General features: G+C 41.9%; 1 protein-coding gene across 1 annotated transcript in view; it reads right to left on the bottom strand.

The window, feature by feature from the left end:
* Nucleotides 1-24,406, bottom strand: part of LOC126161764 (ubiquitin-conjugating enzyme E2Q-like protein CG4502) — a 665,340-nt gene that overhangs the window by 62,761 nt on the left and 578,173 nt on the right. The window contains exon 5 of the mRNA XM_049917821.1: nt 9,669-9,903. Coding sequence (XP_049773778.1) covers nt 9,669-9,903 — 235 coding nt within the window. The remainder of the gene's footprint in view (nt 1-9,668; nt 9,904-24,406) is intronic.

Here is a 24,406-nt window from a genome sequence, read left to right as displayed (position 1 = left end):
AATGTGGCTAGATACTGAAGTAGCTACGCTTTTTTATACGTTGATCATCTTGTTGTTCCTAAACAGTGGAAACAATTTCTACTACTGATTCGGTGTTCTACAAGTTCAACTACGTGGAGATAATGGCCAAGTGCGATGACTGATATTTAATGTGGTCCACTTGAAGGAATAGGAGCGTGACGCAATCCAAAACACGGGCTGACATTCGTGTGGCTACCGGGAGCGTGACAATGTTGAATGCTGTACGTAGAAGTCTTAATGGAAGCGGTTGAGGCGTTTGCAGTGGGAAGACTCGTATGTGTACGGAACAGCAAGTAATAGAAAGCCGTCCTCTGCTCGGAGGAGTCCCGGATTGTTTCGCAGAGTAAGAGGTGACACGATTTCCATGCCCAGAAATCAACTTCCGTGAATGATATTCCTGCCGACGAGACAATATTTGTACTTGTACGCGGATTAGAGTACCACTAAAAATATAGTAGGACTTTAGTGAATTTCCTTGTAACACCGATTGTGTATGGCTTTATGGAGGACATTCATATGCTTGTGGAGCAGTAGCTAGTAATATCAAACTATAAGACGAGATTAGGCCAAACGAAGCTCATCTCATTGACGGAAAAAGTCGTAGGACATATCCAGAATTTGAAAGAAATTCAGTCGGCGATAAGTTCAAAGCTTGAAGCCGTTCGTCCGTCCGGGAGGATTCTTAGAATGGATAATTTGGAGGAGCCCAACCGCGTAAATCTGATATCAAGGTGAGAGAAAGAAAGAGAGAGAAAATGTTAACATTTTGTCAACACGGAGGTCATCATCGGAGCAACAGTTTCTTAGTTAGAAAACTATGAGGAGGAGACACCTCGCGCAGTGTTGAAGGTATCCTTCCTGACATTTGTCAGAAATAATTTATCAAAACCGTGAAAAATCTAAAATTTATGAACACCCCATCTCCAGAATACGCTTCCAACGTTTTATTAACTGCATCACCTCCTCACTCCGTCACTACTACTAGTCCTGGTCCAGCACGTATTAAATTGGAGTTTCAACAAGGTCTCGACACTAAACCTCTCACCTACGAGCAACATTTAAGGGACACTATTCCTTCCCAGATTAATAAACTCTAATCAATCAGGCACAGCAGAAAATGGCAAAGAATATAAGCTCGTTCCATTTGTTTGACAATGTATGCTACCCTGTTGCAAGATTTTTGTTTCGACGGAGCCTCATTGATTTGCGTGTCAGTGTCACTGTTTATGTGTTCAATGCGTTGACAAGCTGGTCTGCCTAGACTGTGAGAACCCTGTTCACTGCATTATGCTGCAGAAGGACTCGAGTGATCACTAGTAATCGAACACAGTCCTCCTGACTGTGTCTCATTGCTCTGAGGACCGATCAAGGAGATGCTCACTGACTCGTTGAGAAGTTCCTGAATGAAGTATAACACATACTCTGACAAAAAAAAGTGAAGCACCCATAGGGGGAGGAAGGAAAGAAATGAAATTTCGCGGGTTGTCAGGTTATATGATATTATTTTCGTTCTTACAATATCGAGTCAAATTTACAAATAACTTGACAGTAAGAGCCCACTTATCAATTTGACGTTGTGCACCCGCTCTGGCTTGGATGTATACATTGATTCTGCTGGGGAGCCTGCCATAAAGCCGTTGCATCCTCTCCTTTATATCCACGCGGAGGCCGTTTAGGCTAACTGAAAATCTGTGCTACATAGGGCAGTAACAGACTCAGCCATTAGGCTACATGTTTCGCTGGATTCGCATTTTAACGGATGTCTTTATTCAGCTGATCCTCGATATATTAACTCACATTACACTCCAGATGAAAATTCCATATTTCTCGATTACACTGTCAAGACTCATTATTATGATCACTACTGTCATCGAGAGTAAGCACTGATTGCTGTACAGAGGCCATCAACGTGCCCTAGGAGTGACTTACTTGGACGCTGATAGGTCTCCACTGAATGTGGAACTGCTGTCTATCCTGTGTTCCAATTACTGTAGAATGGTACGAAGCGGAGGCCTGGAAGTTCTACGAATCCTGCATCACGGTCTTCCCGACTTTGTAGTGCTGTGGCAGGGCGCATGAAATCGCTGAAAGAACGTATCATTCGCGGAAAAGGTAACCACCGTGTATGGGTGCTTGTAATCTCCTAACACCATCGTCTATGCTGTGCAAGATATTGTATGGCGTACTTGATCTCTTAGCAATAAATGATCCTGAAAGAATAGGGAGCATGACGACCAATACAGGGATCAGTGACACAAGATCGTTGTAACGAGACTAAATAATGTAACATCAAAACCTACTAAAAGTAAAGTCAAAATATGTGTATTAGAAAAAGTAGATAAAAAATTCGCCTTTCTCCTTCATAAGACACCGTCTACATTCCCTCAGATCTAACTATGTTAATGTAAACCACGCGTGACTTAAATTCAAAGAAACAGTATTAACAAAATTTAAAAGATTGTACCAACTGTATTAATAACAGGTGGAACTGGTCCCTCGCGGTACACAAAACAGACCAGAAGGTTGTTGGAGAAGCAACGAAAAATGCATTTCAAATTTAACAGGACATAAACTCCTCAGCAGTGGCGAAGCCTTACAGGAGCTCAAAATTTAGCCGTATTTCAGTGCGAGATGGTTTTAATAGATCCCAAAACGAAACTCTGTTTCCAAATCTTACTGATAATCCAAAGAGATTGTGGTCGTATCTAAAGTACACCAGCGCCAAAACAAAATCAATTTCTTCACTGCGTAGTAACAATGGTAATGTCACTTATGACAGTGCCACTACATACGGTTTCCGAAATTTTTTCACCAAAGGAGAGGAAGTAAAAATTCCAAAATTCGAATCAAGAACTCATGCCAACATGAATAACTTACAAGTATATATCATGGAGTAGCGAAGCAACTCAAATCATTTAATAAACGAAAGTCTTCCGATCCAGACTGTATACCAATTAGATTCGTTTCAGCTGCTATAATAGCTCCGTACTTAGCAATGGTATGCAACCTTTCGCTCAACGGAAGATTCGTAAATAAACACTGTAAATTTGCACAGGTCACACCAATCCTCAAGAAAGGAAATAGAAGTAATCCGCTGTATTACAGACCCATATCAATGACGTCGATCTTTAGCAAGATTTTGGAACGTATACTGTGATCCAGCATTATGAATTACCTCTAAGAAAACGATCTGTTGAGACATAGTCAGCACGAATTCAGAAAATGTCGTTCTTGTGCAACACAACTAGAAATCATGTATCAAGTATCAACAGGGATCTCGAATTGATTTTTGGTTCCGTTCCTCACAAGTGGCTTTTAATTAAATTGTGTGCCAGTGGAGTATCGTCTCAGTTGTGCGACTGGATTCATGATATACTGCCATAAAGGTCACAGTTCGTAGTAATTTACGGAAAGTCATCGAGTAAAACAGAAGTAATATTTGACGTTGCACATGGAAGTGCTATAGGCTCACTGCTGTTCCTAATCTATATAAATGATTTAGCAGACAATCTGAGCAGCCATCTTAGATTGCTTGCAGATGAGGTTCTCATTTACAGTCTTGTGACGTCACCAGAAGATGAAAACCGATTGCAAAATGATTTAGACAATATATCTGTGTGGATCAGACGTAATTATGTAATTATGTTTTCCTGGAGACATACTGAGTCTCAACTTTACTGTAGGTAAGGATAGAAGCTGAAGCAATGAATAAAAATTTGTGACATAACTGGGGTGTTCTGCTTTCTAGGCAGATCCAATACACCGTATTTTTTTTTTAATTCGGCTATGTCAAGGATTTTTTTTCATTTAATTTGTTCCTCATTGTTCTTGTTATGTGATCTGGGCGGGCGTCACATGACACCCCTTCAAGTTCGTCGTTGAATAGTCCACTCAGTTTCTTTTTATTACAGAAGTCAGCTAGCCCTCTGACCGAACACGCTGAGGTACAGTGCTTGCACCCTGGAATTGAGGTTAACGTAGCTGCACGGAGTACCCTAACACAAACTTTATTTCACAGCTCAGCCCATCTGCCTAGTAAGGAGACCTGAGTTGAAGTCCCAGCCTTGACATAAATTTTGATTCATTACTTCAGCTTCTATCCTTATCGAAGATATCTGTGCGGTGTGAAAAGTGGCAATTGACTCTAAATAATAAAATATGTATTGGTAGAACACTTCGAAGATGCAACGAATCTACTAAAGAAACGGCCAACATTACGACTGTCCGTCCTCTGCTAGAATGTTGCTGTGCAGTATGGGATTCTTTCGAGACAGGACTCACGGAGGACATAGAAAAAGTTTAAGGTTAGGCAGCTCACTTTGTATTATCGTGAAATAGGGGAGAGAGTGCCACGGATATGATAAGAGATTTGAGGTGGCAGTCATTTAAACAAAGAGGCATTTTTCGCTACGGCATGATCTTTTCACGAAATTTCAACCTCCGACTTTCTTCACCAATGCAAAAATATTATGTTGGTGCCCACCTAAACAGGGAGAAATCATCATCGCAATAAAATAAGAGGTGGTGGAGAAATAGAATGAAAGTGGTTCGATGAATATTCTGCCAGACACTTATGTGTGAATCACAGAGTAGTCGTGTAGATGTAAATTTACGTCCTATCACCTAGCCCAATACAAAGCAGCATTCAATTCCCTGTAACCATCCATTCGTCTTCCTTTTATTTCGGTCACTCTGCCTCGTTTCATCTAGAAATACAATAGATGTGACTGTCAAGCTGCTCTTCACTAGTACTGTATTTCAACATCACAGGGTTGTGTTTCCTACACATGTGTAGTTGGTTCAAGTGGCTCTTAATACTATGGGACTTAACGTCTGAGGTCATCAGTCCCCTAGAACTTAGAACTACTTAAACCTAACTAACCTAAGGACACCACACACATGTATGCTCGAGGCAGGATTCGAACCTGCGACCGTAGCAGTCACGCGGTTCCGGACTGAAGCGCCTAGAACCGCTCGGCCACCGCAACATTTTTTTTACATTTAGCGCATGCTGAAATTCATCAAACCATACAGAAAATCTGCCCAGTCATCATGTATCTCCCTACAGCCACTTAACAACGACAACTTTCCGTACACTAGAGCATCGTCAGCAAATATCCGTCGATTTCTGCTCACGCTGTCCGACAGATCTCTTACGTATACAGGGACTAATGGGTACAAGTGCAGGTATTTTTATAGTGGTACCTTAATATATACACGTATCAGTGTGCTGGTTGTTTTTTCTCTAGCCAGCCGCTGTGGCCGAGCGGTTCTAGGCGCTTCAGTCCGGAACCGCGCTGCTGCTACGGTCGTAGGTTCGATTCCTGCCTCGGGCATGGATGTGTGTGATGTCCTTAGGTTAGTCAGGTTTAAGTAGTTTCAAGTTCTAGGGGACTGATGAGCTCAGATGTTAAGTCCCATAGTGCTCAGAGCCATCTGAACCATTTTTTTCCCTCTACGTCGAACAGTCTTCCCACAAACACGTCAGAAACTTTACGACCCGATGTTTTCTTATGGTCGTACTACACCAATAAGCGGAGTACGTCTGTCAGCATAGACTAATTGTTTTGCGTCCACGCATCCACACTTTAACACCTGACCTGCTGTTCAGGGGAAAATTAGCATTAACGGTTTGCTCTTCTCACATGTACTTGGAGGTATTAACCAACCTAATAAGATACGACTTGTAATGGCTATAACTATTAGTCTTCAAATGACGTAAATACTGATGTAATGTTTTTCAGCACACTGTCCTCAGTCACCAATAGAAACATCTGTACTTAAACCCGTTACACTTTGTGTAGAGAACAAGAGCGGAACTTTCACAACTTTCTGGGGCACTCATGGTGATATCCTTGTCTTTGATGAACTTTCTCCTTCCAGGAGAAACTGGGAAACTGTCTCCTATGTCCTAACCTTTGCTTACAGTTTGCATTGTGTCGCTGTGACGAACTCTCAGCGGAAATTTTGGAACATGGAATCTGCCTGTTGTCCTTCATCCATGTGTTGCCAGAGACCAGCCGAGAAAAGGACAACTGATGGTGTTGTATGCTGCGTGGCACGTATCGATGTCCATGTCCATGTGACCGCACATGTTTACAATTAAACACAGACCGCTGTTTAGATGAACGTCCATTCACCGAAAGCTACAGGCGCATCATGTGTGCAAGGTGTCCGAGGAGGAATGGTCAGTATTCAGGGATATGACAGGAACGATCATTCGATGCAAGAAAGTCTACTAAACGCTGGCTCTAAACTGCATAACTTAAGAGCTATGAGCACTTAAAGAGTGTTCGTAGCTCTTAAGGTATGCGGTTCAAAAGAAAACCAGCAAATGACGACAAGCAAAGGTTCATAGAGATTCGTGCGTCTGTTGAAAGATCTATGCGCGAAGCATACAATTACTACCGCCGTCATATCTTAACAGAAGAACAGGTAGAGATCCGGGAAAATTCTGGTCCTTTGTATAATCGCTAAGTGGATCTAAGGCTTCCATCCTATAACTTATTGAAGATAACAAAATGAAAGCCGAAGTTTTAAATTTCGAATTTAAGAAATCATTCACGCAGGAGAATCGTACAAACATACCGTCGTTTGACCATGAAACAGACTCCGATATGTACGACATACTAATAAGCGTCCCTGGCGTACAGAAACAATTGAAGAAGTTGAAAACAAATAAGTCACCAGGTCCGGATGGAAACCCAATTCCATTTTTCAAAGAGTACTCTACGGCAATGGCCACTCGCTTAGCTTGCATTTATCGCGAATCTCTCGCCCAGCACTAAATACCAAGAAACTGGAAAAAGGAGCAGGTGGCTCCTGTTCGTAAGAAGGACAAAGGAACGGACCTGCATAATTACAGACCAATATCCCTAACATCGGTTTGCTGTAGAATCCCTGAACATTTTCTAAGTTTGAATATAGTAAATGTTCTTGAGACTGAGAAGTTTACGTCTACGAATCAGCATGCTTTTAGAAAGCATCGCTCGTGCGAAACTCAGCTTGCCCTTTTCTCACATGATATGCTACGAACTATCGAAGGAGGGCATCAGGCCGATTCCATATATGTAGATTTCCGGAAAGTGTTTGACACGGTGCCTCACTGCAGGCTGTTAAAGAAGGTACGAGAATATGGAGTACGTTCACAGATATACGTGTGGCTCTCAGACTTCGTAAGTTATGGACAGCGAGTGTTCATCAGACACAAGGATATCGTCAGAAGTGCCTCAGGGAAGTGTGATAGGACCGCTGCTGTTCTCTGCATACATAAATGAACTGGAGGACAGGGTGAGCAGCAATGCTGTTGTTTGCCGATGATGCTGTGATGTACGGTAAGATGTCGTAGGTGCTGTACGAGGATACAAGGTCACTTAGAAAAAATTTCCAGTTCGTCTGATGAATGGCAGCTTGCTCCAAGTGTAGAAAAATGTAGATTAATAAGGAAGATTAGGAAAAACAAATCCGTAATGTTCGGATACAGCAATAGCAGTGTCCTGTTTGACACAGTCTAGTCGTTTAAATCTCTGGACGTCTCTTTGCAGAGTGATATACACTCCCGGAAATTGAAATAAGAACACCGTGAATTCATTGTCCCAGGAAGGGGAAACGTTATTGACACATTCCTGGGGTCAGATACATCACATGATCACACTGACAGAACCACAGGCACATAGACACAGGCAACAGAGCATGCACAATGTCGGCACTAGTACAGTGTATATCCACCTTTCGCAGCAATGCAGGCTGCTATTCTCCCATGGAGACGATCGTAGAGATGCTGGATGTAGTCCTGTGGAACGGCTTGCCATGCCATTTCCACCTGGCGCCTCAGTTGGACCAGCGTTCGTGCTGGACGTGCAGACCGCATGAGACGACGCTTCATCCAGTCCCAAACATGCTCAATAGGGGACAGATCCGGAGATCTTGCTGGCCAGGGTAGTTGACATACACCTTCTAGAGCACGTTGGGTGGCACGGGATACATGCGAACGTGCATTGTCCTGTTGGAACAGCAAGTTCCCTTGCCGGTCTAGGAATGGTAGAACGATGGGTTCGATGACGGTTTGGATGTACCGTGCACTATTCAGTGCCCCCTCGACGATCACCAGTGGTGTACGGCCAGTGTAGGAGATCGCTCCCCACACCATGATGCCGGGTGTTGGCCCTGTGTGCCTCGGTCGTATGCAGTCCTGATTGTGGCGCTCACCTGCACGGCGCCAAACACGCATACGACCATCATTGGCACCAAGGCAGAAGCGACTCTCATCGCTGAAGACGACACGTCTCCATTCGTCCCTCCATTCACGCCTGTCGCGACACCACTGGAGGCGGGCTGCACGATGTTGGGGCGTGAGCGGAAGACGGCCTAACGGTGTGCGGGACCGTAGCCCAGCTTCATGGAGACGGTTGCGAATGGTCCTCGCCGATACCCCAGGAGCAACAGTGTCCCTAATTTGCTGGGAAGTGGCAGTGCGGTCCCCTACGGCACTGCGTAGGATCCTACGGTCTTGGCGTGCATCCGTGCGTCGCTGCGGTCCGGTCTCAGGTCGACGGGCACGTGCACCTTCCGCCGACCACTGGCGACAACATCGATGTACTGTGGAGACCTCACGCCCCACGTGTTGAGCAATTCGGCGGTACGTTCACCCGACCTCCCGCATGCCCACAATGCGCCCTCGCTCAAAGTCCGTCAACTGCACATACGGTTCACGTCCACGCTGTCGCGGCATGCTACCAGTGTTAAAGACTGCGATGGAGCTCCGTATGCCACGGCAAACTGGCTGACACTGACGGCGGCGGTGCACAAATGCTGCGCAGCTAGCGCCATTCGACGGCCAACACCGCGGTTCCTGGTGTGTCCGCTGTGCCGTGCGTGTGACCATTGCTTGTACAGCCCTCTCGCAGTGTCCGGAGCAAGTATGGTGGGTCTGACACACCGGTGTCAATGTGTTCTTTTTTCCATTTCCAGGAGTGTAGAATGGAACGAGCACATGAAAATCGTGGTAGGAAGGACGAATGGTCGGCTTTGGTTTATTGGGAGAAATTCTAGGGAAGCGTGGTTCATCTGTAAAGAACATCGCACACAGTACGCTAGTTCGGCCTATTCTTGAGTACTACTTGAGTGTGTGGAAGACGTAGCAGGTCAGATTAAAGGAAGACATCGGAGCAATTCAGAAGTGGGGTGCTAGGTTTATTACTGGTAGGCTCGAACACTACGCAGGTGTTACGGAGATGCTTTAGGAACACAAATGGGAATCCCTGGATGGAAGTCGATGTTCTTTTCGAGGAACACTATCGAGAAAATTTAGAGAACCGGCATTTGAAGCTGCCTACAGAATTGTTCTACTGCCGCCAACATATACTGCACGTAAGGACGACTAAGATAAGATACCAGAAATTAGGGCTCATACGGAGGATTACAGACAGTTGTTTCTCCCTCGTACTATATGCGAGTGAAACAGGAGAGTAAATGGCTACTAGTGTTACGGGGTAGACTGCGCCTTGCGATGTAAGGTGGATTTCAGACTATCGCTGTAGATGGAGATTTTGCTTCGAATGATCGTTGCTGTCAAATCCCTGTATACTGACACTCCAGGCGGGAAACCCTTTGTTCGCAGCGTTTCGGTGAGAGGCGCTGGCTCTTACCGTCTTGTGGGCTGCGATGGCGCCGGCCTGGGAGCCGCAGGCGCCCTTGTCGGCCGAGTGCCCCGCGGCGGCGGCTCCGGCGCCCGCCCCCGCAGCCGCGGCGGAGCTCTTCTTGGGCCGCAGCAGGCTCAGCGCCGACTTCCGCACCGGCGCCGCCGCCCCCGCCACTCCGCCCCCGCCTCTGGCCTCGGCGCTTTCCGCCGGCGTCACCGCGTCCCTGTGGTGGTAGCCGTGCCTGTCGACAAACGGAACCAGTCATTAGCACCACCACTCCTGTATTTCCTGTATTGTCAGTGCTCAACCTGTGTAAATAAAAATAAATAAAAGTTCCACTGCGTGCATGATACTACGTCATTCAAAGCAATCATTTTTCTTTATCATGTCTGCTGCTACCAATATCTCTTTATTTATATCCACAGAGAGTTTCAAAGGTTGAAACCTTCGTCAGCACCTGTGTTAATACGACATGTGTGTGTTTTGTTACGACTTTGGTGTAACCTCTGGCACTTGTCTCCAGTGGTCACAGGCTGCTTTCCCTGTATTAACACTCTGCCGTTTGGCGACATCACAGTGGTGACGGGCGGAAATAGCGGTCAACGGCCGGCGACACCACAGTGGTGTCGTGTGTATGGTGTCGCTCAGTGGCCGGCGACGCCACAGTGGTGTCGTGAGCATCGCACAGTGGCCGGAGACAGCACTTTAGTATCTTTTGCATTCTGTTGGTGTTTTGTTTCGGTAACAATAAGTTACACACGTCAACAACTTTTTTGTTTTTATACGTACTTGTGTCCTATCCTCGTCGCAGAAGAAAGAGACGATACGATTATTTACGATGAATGCGCGGAGCAAAACTTGGAGGTTGCCACTACATCGCATATGTCTCATCATGATCCGGTTAACAGACTTTCCAGTCACATAAAGCAACATCAACTAATAGGCCTACGTATTTCTGAAACGAATAAACGAAAACGAAGAAACTGCCATGTATGTTCCAAAAACAAAAAAAAAAAAAAGAACAACAAACTTAATGTGCAAGTCTTGTGGAGTTGCGTTACATCTTGGAGACAGTATTTCTTTTTCATGTGATATGCAGCAAAACAAAGTACCAAAGACAATGCAAATAAATGAACACGTGAAACAAACAAATTTTGAATTTATTTACGTATGTATATCTTCGAAATTTCATGACAGTAGGGAAACAGGATTGAGAACGTATGAGAACTAACGATGAGACTAGTAAAAGTAACAATTTATAATCCCCCGATAATGTCAAGAACGGCCGGCGACAAGCCAAGTAATCCGCATTAGCGCTGCCGGCCCCTAGCGAATACATTTGTGCGAGACGTGCGGACAGCAAAGTGTTAATACAACACAGATAAACTGTTAACATTCTGTAAATAAAGATGGTGTCTTGATACTACAAAATGTAACAGGTTATTTGTGATGTATTATGACCAGTTACTGGTAACAGTAAACTTGTTTCATTCGATTTCAATAACAGTCACGGTAAAGCCTAACCCAAAAATGTTGAAGTTTAACGTGTACCTTGTCTTACTATTTTACAAAAGATGTGCAGTGGAAGAGCAAGAGTTAAGTTGCCAATCACTGTAACTCTCGATCAGTCAGTAGAGACCTATCGACTTAGTCCTATCTTTGAGAACTATTATTACCCACACATGAATGCGGCATTTATTCTATCTTATTGAGTTGTCAACCGTAATCTCAAACCCCCAATCTTTACAGAATCTTACTTCCTCATCTAAAATATCTTCAAACGTCTAAAAATATGTTTAAATTTTGTGATAACTGCTCACATTATCAAACACTGTGTCGGTATAGCCTGGATAATTTGCGCTCCATTTTAAGGAAACGTAGCTTCTCACACGTCTCAATAACTATGATGTCCTATTTATTGAACTTTGTGCCGTACAATGACCTGATTTTGCAGGTACGTTATACAGTGTGTCCCAGGAAGAATGGGCCGTAATCATAGATACGACATTATCATTCAAAGCAAAAAAGTCTAACAAACATGGGCTCTAAAACGCGTATCTTAAGAGCTATGGGCACTTTTTCATAGTTGATACGATGACACAAATCTCTTCTGTTGCAAGCTCTTTGCTTTCCTTGTTTTGAGTGGTGACTGCATGGACCAAGACACGAAAAAAATGAATGTGGACGCTGAAGTGCATAGCTTCAGAGCTATGAACACTTCTTCGCTAGTGCGAAACATCTCTTGTGCTGAATAAGTGCTCACAGCTCTTAACGTATGCATTTTAGAACCAACGTTTACTAGCAAATTTTTCTTGTTTGGTCCAATCACCTCCTTCCAAAATATGGAAAATAACAAGCTTTCAGTAGAAGAGAGTTTTTGCTTAGTATCCTAGATGAAGATGTACTCGTAACTCTAAAGGTATGCATTTCGGTTTCCATGTTTACTAGACTTCATGGCGTCGAATGATCGTTCCTGTCATATTCCTGAATATTGACCATTCCTCTTGGGACACCGTGTATAGTGTATGTGGATACTGTCTGAAATATATGTTGCGAATAGAGCAAGCACTAAACAAGTAATAAATTAAAACGTCACAGCTAATGCCTAAGTTTTAGTGCATGAACAGCGGAAAACTAGTAAGCGATAAACTTTTTGCATTTCATTATTTTGTGGGTGGTGTACCCGAGAAAAAGTTTCAAATCGCTTTGAAAATATGTGTAAAGTTTGTTAGAAGTCGCTAAGTACTGACATTCTCAAATTTTGGATGAATATAATGTGACATATGCGCGCCATGCGTTACTCTGCTTCAACGCATACACACAGTTTCTAGGTTTAATACCTGTGTTATTGTGTTAAACGTTTAACGTTAGATTATACCTGTTAACGAGTAGATTATGAGGCGATTTTAAATTTTCAAAGTTTGTTAGTAATTATTAGGAAATATTAAAAATCAAATTTTTGTTGTTCTTGGGGGATGATAGACAACCTACAACTGGGACGAAAGGTCGGGTGGCTGCTTTAGTTGTTTGGTTGTATAGATGGGACCCCTGCATCAATAATACGAGGTGCAAAAACATGTAATACTGCTCTATAAACGTTTGCCGATTTTGCGCAGCTAAACGAATACGAGGAACTAACTGCACAATTAATCCTTTTTGTGAATGTTGAGACTGTTCTCAAAGACTTGTCCCAGGAAAAAGGAAATTTGTCCATGATCATGTAATCTTGAAGTCTGGAAGAAAGAAAATTAGAGCTTACCGTCCCGTCGACGACACAGTCATTAGAGACGCAGCATAAGCTCGCATTAAGGAAGGAACGGAAGGGAATTCGGCCGTGTCCATTAAAAGGAACCTCCCTGCCACTTGCCTTAAGGGATTCAGGAAAATCACGAAAAACGTAAGGCTGGATGGACGACGGGCATTTTAAGCGTCGTCCTCCCGAATTCGAGTCCAGAGTGCTTTTGGACACAATCTGATTTCATGGCAGCAAACTGTCAAATGGAATCCGAAACATAAAATAGCTACATCACAAATGAGTAAATGTTTGTGTTGGGTATGTTGTTTAAGTGGAGGAGTGCAAGATGAAAATTACGGTCGCCAGTCCAAATACGCACATGTACTATCTTGAACAAAGTGAACAGTGTGCACGACGAAACTTTGAATAAAGTACTTGTTTGTCACTTTGCTGGTCAATACAGAAGATTTCCAACTATAAAACACGTTGGTACTGACATTAAGTATTTGTCTTTGTTTTAGGACTGGAAAGAATCTTAATGGATAATAATACTTACAGTCTGAATCTAACGATTAAATATGAAATAACAGCTTCAATTATTCAGTTGCAATTTTGAAATGATTGACACGAACAGAACTCATAGCTGCTAATTAATACAGTGGCACTAACATTCAACGAAAGATTCGGTATCCAGATTTTTTGAAAAAAGAAATATAATAATAAAACACTCCATTTTTAAAGCAGCCCAAGCGTCAATAGCTTTGAAAATGCTCGATATTTAATGATTAGGTGCGTTAAGATATTATTACGAAACGGAGTCCAAAATTGCTGATATGGTTTGACGTCAGCTGTACATTTTGTATGTGACACGATACTTAGTGCCGGACGGGGACACGAACCCGGATTTCCTGCTTATCGCAAGTCGTTACCTTAAGATCTTCGGCTATCCGTGCACGGTCCACGGGCCGACCCAAACTTCTGTATGTCATGTATTATCTGTATCCCCTACGGTTACACTTTGTGAATCGGCACAGGGAGAGAAATTTTTTTTTATAATCGTTACATTAGCTCGCCGAGGCATAAATACCAATGATTTACACAATGTATGTGTTTGTACAGTGTGTTTTACATTAGGGTGCACAATTACAGACACTATGTGAATCATTCGTAAGCTGCTGCATGCGACGACAGGTGAAACTGTCACAATGATTTAAAAGCGTAAATACGCTAAGCATACGGAAATATGTTGATCAGTTTGATAATTTATTTTAGTGGGCATTCCATGCAGTAGGCACATTAGCAAGCTATGACCTGCAAACAAATTGTCGCTGGTTGCGCAGGCTCTATCTCCCTGCTGCTCATTCAGCTGGACAGGTTACTCGAACAAGACCGTCGAATAGGTAATTCATGTAGAAGACTGCGTGACAAGAACGAGGAATGTGATTAACACTGTAAAAGGAAGTGTTTCTTAGTTTTCTGTCTATGCCAGCGAAAGTGTCCGTCTCCGCAGCTGAGAAGACAATGTGTCTCATTGTCATTCGGAGTACCCAGGTTTTTCTTTGGTGGGGAGACTGGAACGCTATGCACGCAGCCTAGTGATGCCAATTGAGGATTTACTTGAAAGAGAAGTAACGGTCGCAAGGTTCGGAAATTTGATAACGGCTGGAAGAGCAGTGTGCTGACTCCATGCCCCTCCGTACCACACCCACATGACGCCATATTGTGGCAGTGCATGACGCGGCAGCCGGTAGGCTTCACATGGTCGTCAATGTCTGATCACGGACTTCCGTATTCCTTGGTTAATGATAATATAGTTTCACTGTGTTCTACAAGTCAGGTTTTTTTTTAAGTAAGTAGGGTCGTTGTTGTTGTTGTTGTTGTGATCTTCAGACCAAAGACTGGTTTAATGCAGCTTGTGCAAGCCTCTTCACCTTCGAATAACTACTGCAACCTATATCTCTCTGAATCTGCTTATTGTATCCATCCCTTGGTGTCCCTCTACGATTTTTACTCTCCACACTTCACTCCACACTAAACTGGTGATCCCTTGATGACTCAGAATGTGTACTACCAATCGATCTCTTCTTTTAGTCAAGTGGTACCACACATTTGTCTTCTCCCCAATTCTATTCAGTACCTCCTCATTCGCTAAGTGATCTACCCATCTAATCTTCAGCATTTTTCTGTAGCGCTACATTTTAAAAGCTTCTATTCTTTTGTTGTCTAAACTGTTTATCGTCTATATTTCACTTCCATACATGGCTGCACTCTATACAAACAGTTTCGGAAAGGACTTCCTGACACTTAAATCTATACTCGACGTTAACAAATCTCTCTTCTTCATAAACGCTTTCCTTGCCATTGCCAGTCTTTATTTTATGTCTTCCCTACTTCGACCATATCCCTTATTTTGCTTCCCAAACAGCAGAACTCATTTACTACTTGAAGTGCCTCATTTCCTGATCTAATTCCCTCAGCATCACCTGGTATAATTAGATAAAATTCCATTACCCTCGTTTTATATCCTTTCAAAACACTCTCCATTCCGTTCAACTGCTCTTCCAAGTCCTTTGTTGTCTCTGAAAGAATTACAAATAAGTAGGGCAGGTGGTGTAAAAGTACGCATAGGACAAGGGGCGCATGAAGTTCTAGCTCCCTAAGGCAGAAGTTCGCCATTCTCCCACCAAACAGTGGATACACCATCATCTCCTCAAGGGGTAAACACGGCAAGTGACGGCCCCTGATTCTCCAGGAACTTCGCTCAGTGGAAAATGAGTGAAAATAAGCAAATACGAGTCTCGGCTAATTAGAAGATACTCGACCGTTTCAAATAAAAGACTGTCGAAGTTTTCTAGGTATTTCCAAGGAACTTATGTGCCTTTTACTACACGATCAGCTCAAATGATCTAGTGGCTCAGTGGTTAGCGTTGCGGCCTTTTAATTTTGGGTCCTGTGTTCGAAATCCGACTATTGTTTTTATTTATTTTATTTTTACTTTTATTGTTTTTAGTTATCTACCCATTTCCGTAGAATGTTACTACATGAATGTTTCTCATCAAATTTGTGGATAGAAGAGGGTTATATTAATTGTAAAGTGACAACTGGATTTCACAATAAGTGTCTTACATTTGTTATATAATATATGTGTTTATGTTATGTTGAGGGGTTACAATCTTTTCAAATTCTCATATTCTGATATTTCATTCTCATATCAATTCTTATTCTTATATTTTGTTCTAATGTTTATTCTCAAGGAAAATTTGGTGCAATCCCTTGGATGTTACCGATGGTAGAAACATTTGGAACACAGATATTGCGAATACCACGAGCATCGCGCGATCGCAGTGTTGCCACAGTGTCATTTATTCGAATGAATGTCATTCGGGAAAGAAACGTCGTTAACATTGGTGAAGATTTTGCACGTTGGCAATAATTTCGCCGAAAACCATGCATAACGGATCACTTTTGTGAAAACTGGTGCTTGCACTAGATTACGAATCAAGATACACTACAGGAATTTCACCGAAAAGAATTTCAAATAATTCATTTTTTTTTAAATTCATTCATCGGACATACAATTGGTAGACAAATAAGGACAACGTTATATCAGTATACACTGCAAAATATTCATGTAGCAATCTTCTACAGATATGGGAATGTAAATGAAAATAAAAAATAAAGGCATTAGCCGGGTTTCGAACCCGGGGCTGAAAGTTAACTGGCAGCGATGCTAACCGCTGTGCCATCGTATCGTCCGAGAGTATCACGTGATAAATGCACACAAATTACCTCAAAAATATTTACAAAACTTTGACCATCTTTTTTCCAGAAACAGTCAAGTATCTACGGATAAGCCAAGACACTGAGCGAAGTTTCTCGGAAATCGGATTATGGCACTTGCATTGTTCTCCTCGTTGGCTCTGTTCGGGAACCTTATTGCACGGTACGCTTGCAAAAAAAAAAAAAAAAAAATGGTTCAAATGGCTCTGAGCACTATGGGTCTTAACAGAACGCTTGCAGCTGGAAAGAATGCGGTAAGTGATTTTTGTTCGTTTTCGATTTAAACTTTGTTCAGTTTTGATTGAGTGTAAGGTGAACATAAAACTACTTAAAAATCAGATAAACTCGCCACTGGAAGGAAGGAAGGAAGAAAGGAAGGAAGGTAGATTGGGTTTAACATCCCGTCGACAAAGAGACATTAGAGACGGAGCACAAGCTCGGTTTGCGTCAAGGATAGGGAAGGAAATCGGCCATGCCCTTTCCAAGGAACCATTCCGGCATTTGCATGGAACGACTTAGGGAAATCACGGAAATCCTGAATCTTTGTGGGCGGACGCGGATTTGAACCATCGTCCTCCCGACTACGAGTCCAGTGTGCTAACCACTGCGTCAGCGATTGGTTTCTCGCTACCGGAACTGGCAGCTATAACCTACCAATATCTTCTTTTATCTCCGCCTCTTCAGTTTTGTGTGTTATCTGCAGAGTGCTGAGAAAGAAAATAGAGGAATTTGGTAAAAGTACGCAGGTCTCATGGGGTAGGAGCTCTCGGGGCGTAGTTTTATTCCATCAAGAAACTATTTGCGATCTTTCAGCCCATAACCTGTATGTTGACTTGTGTAGTCCCTTCTAGCGTAAAAAAGGAAACAAAGAAGATTAGGGTTCAACGTCCCGTCGACATCGAGGTCATTAGGGACTGAGCTCGAATATTTCAAGGATGGGGAGGAAAATCGACAGTGCCCTTTCAAGGGAACCTGGCCAGCATTTTCCAGGAGCGACTTAGGGAAATCACGGAAGACTTAAATCGGGATGGCCGAGGCGGATTCGAACCATCGTTCTCCAGAAAGTTAGTCCAATGTGCTAGCCACTGCTCCACCTCGCTCACTCTTTCTAGAGTATTCAGACATTGATTGTTGGTGTTTATTTACCCGACATGTCTCCTTAGACAACTTAACTTTTCTTTTCTGTAATTTTTCTCTCATTGGGTAGGGGTTTTTCCAAACATGCATGTACCTAGCTCATAAACACACTTCGAGTATAATCACATATTCCACAGTGCCATTTTCTTTTCAAAAAGCGACGGCCATTAAGAGAGCCTCTCTACCGTCAATCTTTTGACGTTGTTGAAAATGAGAGCTCAATAGATGGCAGGCGTCAAAAGCTACCGGGTTTTCAGAGGCTGCCTTAAGAAAACGTCTCAAAACAGGCAAAATTAAGTAAGCACCTCGGCCTATTCACAAAGTTTCTTCATTGGAAGAAGGACGAGCAATACTGCCACTCTGCATTTCCCCCGATAAACGGTTTTTCGGCCTTGCTATTGGATCATTACGACATTTACTTTTTGAATTCGCCAAAAAGTAGAAAGTTCCTAATTTGTTTTTCTATGTATTTATTTGTAATCTTTATTATTTTATTGAGGTGAGTGTTAAAGTATGCACCAAGTACTTCAGGCCCGTGTGCTCTTACCCTGCATTTTCAGAAAAAAATTTAATTGCTCCTCTAATGATAACTGGATGACAAACTTTCACATAATGTTACCAAGATATCAAACTAGTTTTTGCTTTGTGATTGATATCATGTTGCTGCTGGTTTTTTAAATATTTAGTGAAACCAAACATGCGTACATTTTTAAACAATTTTATTGTTGCACAAAACTCTGTACTTTACTCTCCTTTCCACCATAATTTCTACCAGTATTAAGACAACTGCTATAGCGAATAACCAACTATTGAATTCAATCCCCATATATATCTGACGTCTAATTTTCAAACCACTGCAAAACGACCTTTTTGAGGTCATTGCCATAGCCGTGTCGCTAACACCCTTAAATGGATGTTGGTTTCTCTGTCAGACCAGATCTACACGGAATGAGGTCAAGTCCGTCCCTACCATATAAAGCGATCGGATTTTGTGATAATTGAGCCGCATGTGAACAGGCATAAACACGAAGAAGAAAAGAAAGACGTCTTGCCGAGTTACCTCGAACTTTTGTTTAGTGAAACATCTTGGGTTTGGGTTGAGTTCCCCTGAGGTGAAAGAAATCCCATCATCACCTAACAAGCTCAAAACACAGTGCACATGATGTCTCAGATTGAAGTTGTTTGCATGATGTTCACCATTCTTTCGTGGTGTTGAGTAAATCCAGTCTATGTACTATTGTTTCAATTGGAGTATTACACGGTACACCTTTTTTTTCCGTCTCCAGTGACAGTTAGGCTTAAAATTTCATGCCTGTGTCTCTCAAGATAATTCAAAGTACTTGCTACTAAATTAGCATTGTACGCCTCAGTAGATACTTTCCGTTACCAGAGCGAGCCAAACTTCCGGTAATTTAAATGTTCTGTAAAACTTTTGTAAAGGACACAACTTATTAGATAAGAAATAGATCGTAAGGTGTCTGCTTCCTTGAGCGTTTGCATTACCTTTCCGCGTCTAGTATTCAGTAATTCTTCAGTGGTGAAACATGATGACCCATTCGCACGTCATCATGAACACTAATATGGCAATTTGTAAAGTTTTAACCTGTTGTCTTATCATTCTATCGGTCATAGTGCTTTCATTCTAAATTTCACTAATCTGCCTATTAATTTCGACCTCTTTCATGTATTTTGCACACAGAAAACGAATCTCTCTGCGTATTTCACACATGGCGGGATTTTCAATTAACTGAGGTCTTTTAAATAAACACAAACGATCATAAGCACGGATTAATGCATCGATTATGGTGTTTGTGGATAGTCAGTATAACGAGATACTCATCCGGCATGCAAGAATTGCCGCCCACAGCAATACAGCAGTCATATTTTAAAACGGTACTTACTTCAAAAACACCATTCATAATTTATACTGACATAAATAAGCTTAGCGAGCTTTATGTTTTTCAATTTCAGCACAAGAACAAGAATGGGGAAGAAAATACTTGTCCCTTCAGCTTACTTGAAAGTAGAATGAAATTAGTGAATAGAGGTTAATATGTTTTACAACATCCCACTGAGATCAACGTACCTTGGACACTATCTTTCTGATTCGAGAAAAATTAAATCGACTTCTGGAAAACAAAATACGACGAAAAACGATGCATAAACATTTACTGGAAAGAGGACAGCTTAAATTTGCGCGACACGTTTTAAAACTAAAATCGTATTTCGCGCTAAACAATTTACCGCTGAAAAGCGCCCACGTGACGCTGCCGTAATCCCTTTACGCCTGACAATATCCCCGGACGTTAATCAAACGACAGAGTTTGCATATAGCGCAAAATACAGTATTAACCCATACTGTACTAATTGCCTCTGCCTGAAAGCAAATCCTGAAATAAATTGCGCAGCTCTCTGGTCTGCACATTTCTGTAAAGCATCACACGATTTGCAAAACGTGCTCCGGAGAAGGAAAATTTTAGTACATTACATTCTGTCAAAGAAAGATGAAAAATTTCCATAACAATCAAAATTAAAATTTAAATACGTCGATTTACCTCCAACTGTCCTTCTCGGAATACAATACGAAAATCTCTGGATAAGGAAACAAGACAGTGCCTTTTAGAAGAAAATACGCAATTTGAACAGAAATAACTTTAGACAATAGGTCTGACTTACAATGCCTTGGCTATGGCATAACTTACGACACTGAGCAGGCTGTCGATCATAGACGGAGTAAGTACAAATTCATATGTGAGACGATCAAAAAAATGTTATATAGAAAAACGAGAAAAAACAAGAATGACGTTTTATAAAGTACCAGTTTTTATGTACCACGTAATGACATCGGTAACGAATACTAAATGGCTTGGTAAGATACGGATATTCGTAAGAACAATCAAAGGCTGACTGGAGAGACGTAAAAATGATAATTTGTTGAGATAACAGAAAATTTTTAAAATAGGCCGCGATCGAAAACATTTTTGTGCCTAAACTTTTTCCCTAAACACTGGATACGTCCTCAGATTCTACAAAGACGTAGTTAGATAATTCGCAAACTTCACAAGCTCAGAAAATTAACATGCTTGTTTATAGCTTCAGAAGATATCTGCTGCATTAGGAGACGAAATGACAGAAACAGAAATTGCCTTAGTCTAACAAGTATAAAACAGACATCACCAAGTCTGTAAATATCGTCTATGAGAAACTGCACTGTAAAATAAAGAAAGATTGGTCTCAAGCCTGAACTGAATGCCATAAGGAATAACGACAGGAGACACTGAGAGACGGAGGAATCGTTAGTGATACTTTTCTCTCTGACCGGGAAAGGCGAATTACCTACTCCTTGAAAGGAAAAGAAATGCTTTTTAAATATTGTCAATTAATTTAGTTGCTATGCTGCAAGAAAGAGTGATTTGTTACGTTATTTATATGAGCATGTAATATTTTTTTTTAACACGAAGTTGGCCCCCGTAAAGTAACTCAGTTGCACTAAATATAATAAAAAAGAGATAAAAATGAGTAGCAAATATTCTTCACAAGAAATTCGAGAAATCTGATAGTTATAAGTAAAGGTAGATATCATTTCAAATTGAGGATACCTCTGTTAGAAAAAGCTGCTAATTGCCCTCAGTAACGTTAGCTGGCGACTGGTCAACTTTCACGATTCAAAGTGTTCAGCTGCAGATGAGTAGGTTCACAGAAGATTGCGAAGTACAGAGCAGATCGTAGTAGAAGTTGCAATATTTTCGTACAGGCGAGAGATTTGTGCGAAATTATTTAATTATTTAAAATATTACACAATATTTAATGAATGAGAAAGGAGTCTATACAACTGATTACGTGATAGAAGGTGCAAGGTTGTTACAAGTGCTGTGGGCACGTGTTCGACTAAGTGCTCCAAACTCAGGGGCAAAAATCAACAATAGAATAGTGGCGTGGATGAGAAAACAGTCGAAAACCCAAAGCAACAGGCAGACAATACGTTGTTGCCCCTCTCAACTTTCACCATTCAAAGTATTCAGCTGAAGATGAGTAGGTTCAGAGAAGATTGCAAAGTAAAGAGCAGATCGTAGTAGAAGTTGCAATATTTTCGTACAGGCGAGAGATTTGTGCGAAATTATTTAATTATTTAAAATATTACACAATATTTAATGAATGAGAAAGGAGTCTATACAACTGATTACGTGATAAAAGGATGCAAGGTTGTTGCAAGTGCTCTGAGCACGTCTTTGACTAAATGCTTCAAACTCAGGGGCAAAAATCAACAATAGAATAGTGGCGTGGATGAGAAAACAGTCGAAAGCCCAAAGCAACAAGCAGACAATACGTTGTTGCTCCTCGGAATGGACTGTATGCGCTATCCCAAATCGTATGAGAATGCAACACGGAATCTGAGCTGACATAAACATCCCCCCCCCCCACCTTCACACACACACACACACACACACACACACACACACACACACACACATATTTGCTATGCTTGGAGGAAACACTGAGGGTAGACTGGGAAGAAGGGAGACAAACAGGAACCACATAGTCAAAAGGAGCGATGCGAGGAAAGGGCTCCTAGCATACAGACTGGCCCGCACATCTCACTCCTTCACCGTTACACTGGCTGACTGCACACATGTCGCGGAAGATTTAACCTACTTGTCACTGATATAAGAAATGAGTGAATTATTTACGAAATTTATATAATATGATAAAGTGAGAAGATGTTCATGAATAACTGAACAAAATTTAATGGACTATCACAAGACGCGATACCGCAATTGCAAACTGACCACGCTGAAGCAATAGTTCAACAGGAAAAAACCAGCACATTATACCAGTCTCAACTTGTAGCGTTATTACACTTATTCTTAACACTTATCAACAACGCGTTGCGATAGACAATGCTCTCATCATCAACATGTTATCAACACTCAGTGCGTATGGTTAAAACTAACACATTTTTGATATTCATGCACTACAAACACATTGGTCTTCAGGCCCTCTTCTTACTCTAAGATATTTTATTTTTCTCCTTAACTGTTCCATTGCTCTATACAAGCCGTGTTCTCATCCCAAAACTGATGAGATATCTAAGAATTTGAGTGGTGGCAACATGTCGTTCGGTAGGTGTATAAGATTAGTCAGTGGAATGGCCCAAACGGCAGTATCGTTGACCGGCAGTCTACATCCGCAACTTATGGACAAATCCGACAGCTGGTAACGTGCAGGGGATCTAGAGCGATGTGTTTTTCTGAAAGAACTCATAATCACAAAGATCAGGTATTATAAAATGTCAGTCCAGCATACCCATTATCGATTATAGCAAGTCGACAAAAATAAAACACAGATTGTGAAGTTCGTTATCGCCATAACCATTGCTAATAGATTGTAGGGAATCACAACTACGATTGTCATATGACATCTATCACAGCTCGTGAACAGTGCAGCTCAGCACAAAAAATGTCGATTACTACCATCAGGCATTAAATTATGAACGCACAACATTAACAGAGTACGCAGAGTACTGGTAATCGTTGCCAGTTATGTTCGTGTTGTGAACTGAATCTTTGAAGCGAGTAATGAGCATGAATTGTGGCGATCCTCCCTGTTAAAATTTTGTCATTATTTCCATTTAAAGCATATGACAGAACTTTAGAATTCTCTCTAACCACTATCACAGTTTTGATGGCACCTGATTTTTTTACCAGTCGTTGTGACTACCATAGAATTCTTCAGTAAGTATTATACTATTGACAACATGGTACTGTTAATGCTAGATGTGCCGGAGTGGCCTTTTGTGTTATTTAACGATAATCTGCACGATCGAAACTGGTGGTAAGTAAAAGTACTAGGTCTACAACTTTGCTTCGGCCGTTTTTTCTCGAAGTTCGGGGCTTTATTGTGAAAAAGTTACAAAAAAATTATGATTCATAGTATTGCCCATCACTGGCCACTACATTGTCAACTTTTGGATAGCATACGAATCCAGTGGAGGGAGAACTGGGCGTCTTTTGTTGGGATCCATGAATTGATTCAAGTTTGCACTTGTTCATATGATCGGAAGTGCTGGTCAGCCAGATGCATCACTGGTCGAGAAAGGTGGTAGTCAGAGAGAGCAACGTATGGAGAGTACGGTGGGAGGGATAAGAATTCTCTTTTCAACGTTTCCATGTATATTTTGACGGGTTTTTCGACATGGGGTCGAGCACTGACCTGCTGCAAAATTACCTTCACGTGTCTGTCGCTGTATTGTGGCCGTTTGTGTTTCAGTCCCAGGCTCAAACGCCTCAATTGCTTTCGATAATGATGTCCTGTGACTGACTTTGTCTGTTTCAGTAGCTACGAAAACGTTCTGTCTTCCACCTCCATGCCGGTCTTCGACATCAGAATCACCGTTCTTAAGGCGTTGAAAACATTCTCTGCACGTTCTTCCACTAATAGTTCCCTCACCATTGGTCTTACCCAGCATTTTAAGAGCCACAGCCGCAGATTTCTTTATCTTAAAGCAGAAAATTAAAACTTCCCGCAAATGGCGAGAAATGGGTACGTAAGCTGACGTACTTAATCGAGAACAATCAAATCGACTAATATTTTT

The sequence above is a fragment of the Schistocerca cancellata genome, chromosome 2 (genome assembly GCF_023864275.1).
Source record: "Schistocerca cancellata isolate TAMUIC-IGC-003103 chromosome 2, iqSchCanc2.1, whole genome shotgun sequence".
Lineage (NCBI taxonomy): Eukaryota > Metazoa > Arthropoda > Insecta > Orthoptera > Acrididae > Schistocerca > Schistocerca cancellata.
Note: the sequence above shows the minus strand (reverse complement) of the source record. Positions and strands in the feature narration are given on the sequence as shown.